Genomic DNA, 4,301 nt, shown 5'->3' on the forward strand with positions numbered 1-4,301 from the left:
TTTGTAAGAATAAAGTGGTATTTACATCTGTTGATGCTACAAGGAAATGAAGCTAAGGAGTAGAAAAGTAAAGCAGGTTTTTTCATGTCTTTCAACAAAGGGATTTGCATGGAATCCAATGCACGCGTTAACGAAATTTGACTATGTTCTAAATTCGGAAAACACTGTATATATTAAACAGAGAATCACGAACAGTTTTAATCATTATTTACTACAAAAATTACTTACTTTATTTATCCCATTCGAACAAACACTTGCAATTTAATAATATCACAATCATTCCTTTTCATAGATTACCAAGACTTTTAGATATAGTGGCTTTTAGGGTCCTCATTTTTTTATTTTTTATTGAATCATACAATAAATAGATGAGATCTACATGAATATATATAATTAATATTTGATGTTATTTGATATAGTGATGATGTATAAAATTTTATATTATTCATAAAGTCATTTAGATTTAATTTTAAAAACATCTGATGAGATGTAGAATTTATGCTGATCAACGCAACAAACAAATTTAGGGTAAAAGAAAAAAAATTAAGGCATCCCAATATATTTCCCTTTAAATTAATAGAGTTACAGTTTGCTTGGAGTAGATGAGTTGTTAATTATTTGATAAGATTTCTTGAAAATATATAAAAATTAGTTGGTAAGATAATGCCTTGTTTTATTCGTTGGATTTAAGAATTATATAAAATTAACGAGTCGTAATCAAGTGAAAAATCTTACGACGAGTCTCAATATGTATGATACAAGATCATGATTATAACAAAAAAAGAATGAAAATGAGAGACTCTTTGGAGATTTGACTAAGTTCTGTCTAAAATCTTAATACATTGCAAGCCTGCAGCAGTTAGCTGTCACCTTCAAATTTGCCAGTTGGCAAGTTCAATTGAGTCGTACATATCTAATTATATATACATTTTTTTAATATACATAAAATAAAATAATGTTTTTATATCAGTGTAAATAAATAGATGATGTTTGAAAAAAATACTAGGTCTTCACGTGAAGCTGAAAGACAGCTCGCCATTGCAATTTGCTTTTCGTTTCCACTATGCTTAACCAGAAGCAGGCAAGCAGCTACATGCTAATTGTCTACCAACTCATCATTGCTCCATTATTGTTATTTCGAATTAGCCCATTTTTCCCTTTTCAATGGCGGTTCCTTATAGCCGGCTTTCTTTACTTTTTCTCTATGTTGACTAAATTTTTGGCCTATAAATAAACCCCCACCTCTGCTCTGCTCTCCCATCCCACAAACTCACAATCAATTACATCCACTGTACACACACAACATATCTTTCTCTTTGCTCTTCATCCTTGGTTATAATCCCAGTCTACTAACTACGATAATGAAGGGTGCTTACACCAACCCACGTTTCTCCCTTGCAATGACTGTCATGCTTGCCATGGCTGCTGCATTGGTGCAAGCTCAGGGAACTCGAGTTGGGTTCTATGCAAGAACATGCCCTCGAGCTGAATCCATTGTTAGGTCAGCAGTTCAGTCCCATTTCCGTTCTAATCCTAACATTGCACCTGGCTTGCTGAGGATGCACTTCCATGACTGCTTTGTTCAGGGATGTGACGCCTCCATCCTCATTGATGGCCCTAATACGGAGAAACCGCCCTCCAAACCGATTGTTGAGAGGGTATGAAGTTATTGACGATGCAAAACTCAGCTCGAAGCTGCATGTCCTGGTGTCGTCTCATGCGCTGATATTCTAACTCTTGCAGCTCGTGACTCCGTCTTTCTGGTAAACATTACTACGTTTTCTTAATCATATACTACTAAAAGCTCTGTCAATGAATGGCTGATTATGTTTATCTTGCATATATGAAATGCAGACGAGAGGAATAAACTGGGCGGTCCCTACTGGACGCAGAGATGGGAGGGTTTCATTGGCATCGGATACCACCATTTTGCCTGGATTTAGAGAGTCCATTGATTCTCAAAAGCAAAAGTTCGCCGCCTTTGGTCTCAACACTCAAGACCTTGTTGCTCTCGTTGGTAAGTAATTTTACTTCTATAACGTTCTAAAGTTTCTATCTGATTAACATCGAGTCTGGTTGACTTAACATTTGTTCCTGCTTGTTGTTGCAGGAGGACACACCATAGGGACTTCAGCTTGCCAGCTTTTTAGCTACAGATTATACAACTTCACCAACGGTGGTCCAGACCCCACAATGAACCCAGCATTCGTGCCTCAACTGCAAGCACTTTGCCCACAAAACGGTGACGGTTCAAGTCGCATTGATTTGGACACCGGTAGTGGAAACAGGTTCGACACCTCCTTCTTCGCCAACTTGAGGAATGGTCGGGGAATACTAGAGTCCGATCAAAAATTGTGGACTGATCCCTCCACCAGGACTTTTGTGCAGCGCTTCTTGGGTGAGAGAGGCTCGCGGCCTTTGAACTTTAATGTGGAATTTGCAAGGTCCATGGTGAAGATGAGCAACATTGGTGTGAAGACGGGCACTAATGGCGAAATTCGAAGAATTTGCTCTGCCATTAACTAATTTAACTGCAGTTTTATGCAGTTAATCAGGGGGGGTGATGGTTATTTTCTCAATTAGCGTAAGCTGATGAAAAAAGCTAAAAAACGTTTTAAGCAAATTTTAAAAAAAATAGTACACATGATTTTTTCCCTACGTATTTATGCAATGTTAGTATTCTTGTTAATTGTATCATTATATTTTTCAATGGATTTAATATTTGAATTTTTTGTAATATCTTACTTACACTTTAAGATTTTAGCTTTTAGTTATAATAGTTGCTCCATTAGTTATCCATTTGTGGTTTGACTTATTTCACAATAATTGCTTAATAATCATTTCCCCCTTCATTATTGATAGAGTCGTGATAACATATTTCTACATATGATTATTACGAGAAAATAACACAATTTCTAACATAAGCATTGCTGAAGAAAACAAGGCTTTATTAACCATATATACTAGTTTCAAAATCTATTTTGTAAATTAGTTGGGTATAGAAATTATTTAGAGCACCCTGAGGGGCCGACTTTAGTATTCATATTAGGGTAAGGCAACCAATCAATGTTAGGGTTAGACTATGGCAAACTATCAAATGTTAGGGCTTACATGTAATATAGTTTTGTTGTACATGCATGCATAGTTGGGATGATGGGAGCCTAGCATGATGGAACTAGAGGCTTCTGATTGAGCAGATCATGGAAGACTGAGATGATAAAACAAGTCTCTAGATGAGTTGATGGAAGCCTAATGATAGAATAAGGTACTGAACGCTTTTGGTTGAGTAGATGGAAGATTGAGACAATACAACAAGTTTCTGGATGAGTTGATGGAAACTTGATGATGGAACAAGGGTTGCAGTTTAGTAAAGAGTTAATTGAAATAATAATGACAAAGGTGTGGAGGCTGAAGATTATATATAAACACCGTCATAGCAGTTCAAGGGGAGAAGTAAGTTTTTTCAGCTTCTTTCCTTGAGCATTGTTATCTTATTCTTGGTATTATCTTTTAAATAATTTGCAATATTTATCTACCTTCTATAATCTACAAATTGAGCAACATTTTTTATGATGTGGTCAACTAAAATGGTCGAATTCGAGATATGAATATTGATGTAATATTTGAGCGTGAAAGCCCGATTAACATGATGTTTAGAAAGGACATCAAGTTAGTGGATATGAGATGCAAAATTGGTCAAAAAATTGGAGCTCCAATAAGCTTGTTGAGGTATAAATTTATTACTTGTGACAATCTAGTGAGATATTTTGCAATTAATCATGTAGCAGATGATGATGATCTAAAAACAAATATTGCACTTCCTGAGTCTAATGGTATTGGAAGAGTGGAGTTGTATGTTGAGCTTGGCAACATTGAAAAAGAATATGGGGGTCGATATTTGAAGCTCGCCTAGGAGCCCTTTAATGGATTCGCAAATTGGAACACCGAACTCGACATGCAGGTTGATTAATAGTTCCATATCGTTGTTGGAAACTCCTTATATCTTTGATGAATACACTTAGATGGGAATGCAACCATGATATTTTGCGTCATAGTGTCCACATAAAACCAGGCTTTACAAGTTAGTCCTTTTTAAAACTAAGCTTAATTTCTATCAATTTAAAACTTTCAATTTTCAACAATGGCATCTCATCAAAACTTTAATAATTGCTCAAATTAATCATTGGGTTAGCTTAATCAAATTTTCAAGATAAAAAAATCTATAAAAAAGGCTAGGGACTTACTTGAATAACGGACCAAAAGAGTCAAAAAACCCAAAAATGGCGTAAAGCCCTTTCTTT

At 35.5% G+C, this 4,301-nt stretch overlaps 1 protein-coding gene across 1 annotated transcript; it reads left to right on the forward strand.

Moving 5' to 3' along the window:
* Positions 1-1,156: 1,156 nt before the first annotated feature.
* LOC105784907 (cationic peroxidase 2) lies at positions 1,157-2,737 on the forward strand. Its single transcript, XM_052628637.1, is given in 5 exon segments — positions 1,157-1,636; positions 1,638-1,681; positions 1,684-1,763; positions 1,855-2,017; positions 2,111-2,737. Coding segments are annotated over 5 exon segments (978 nt in total). The 5' UTR covers positions 1,157-1,361; the 3' UTR covers positions 2,527-2,737.
* Positions 2,738-4,301: the final 1,564 nt, after the last annotated feature.

The sequence above is a fragment of the Gossypium raimondii genome, chromosome 3 (assembly GCF_025698545.1).
Source record: "Gossypium raimondii isolate GPD5lz chromosome 3, ASM2569854v1, whole genome shotgun sequence".
Classification (NCBI taxonomy): domain Eukaryota; kingdom Viridiplantae; phylum Streptophyta; class Magnoliopsida; order Malvales; family Malvaceae; genus Gossypium; species Gossypium raimondii.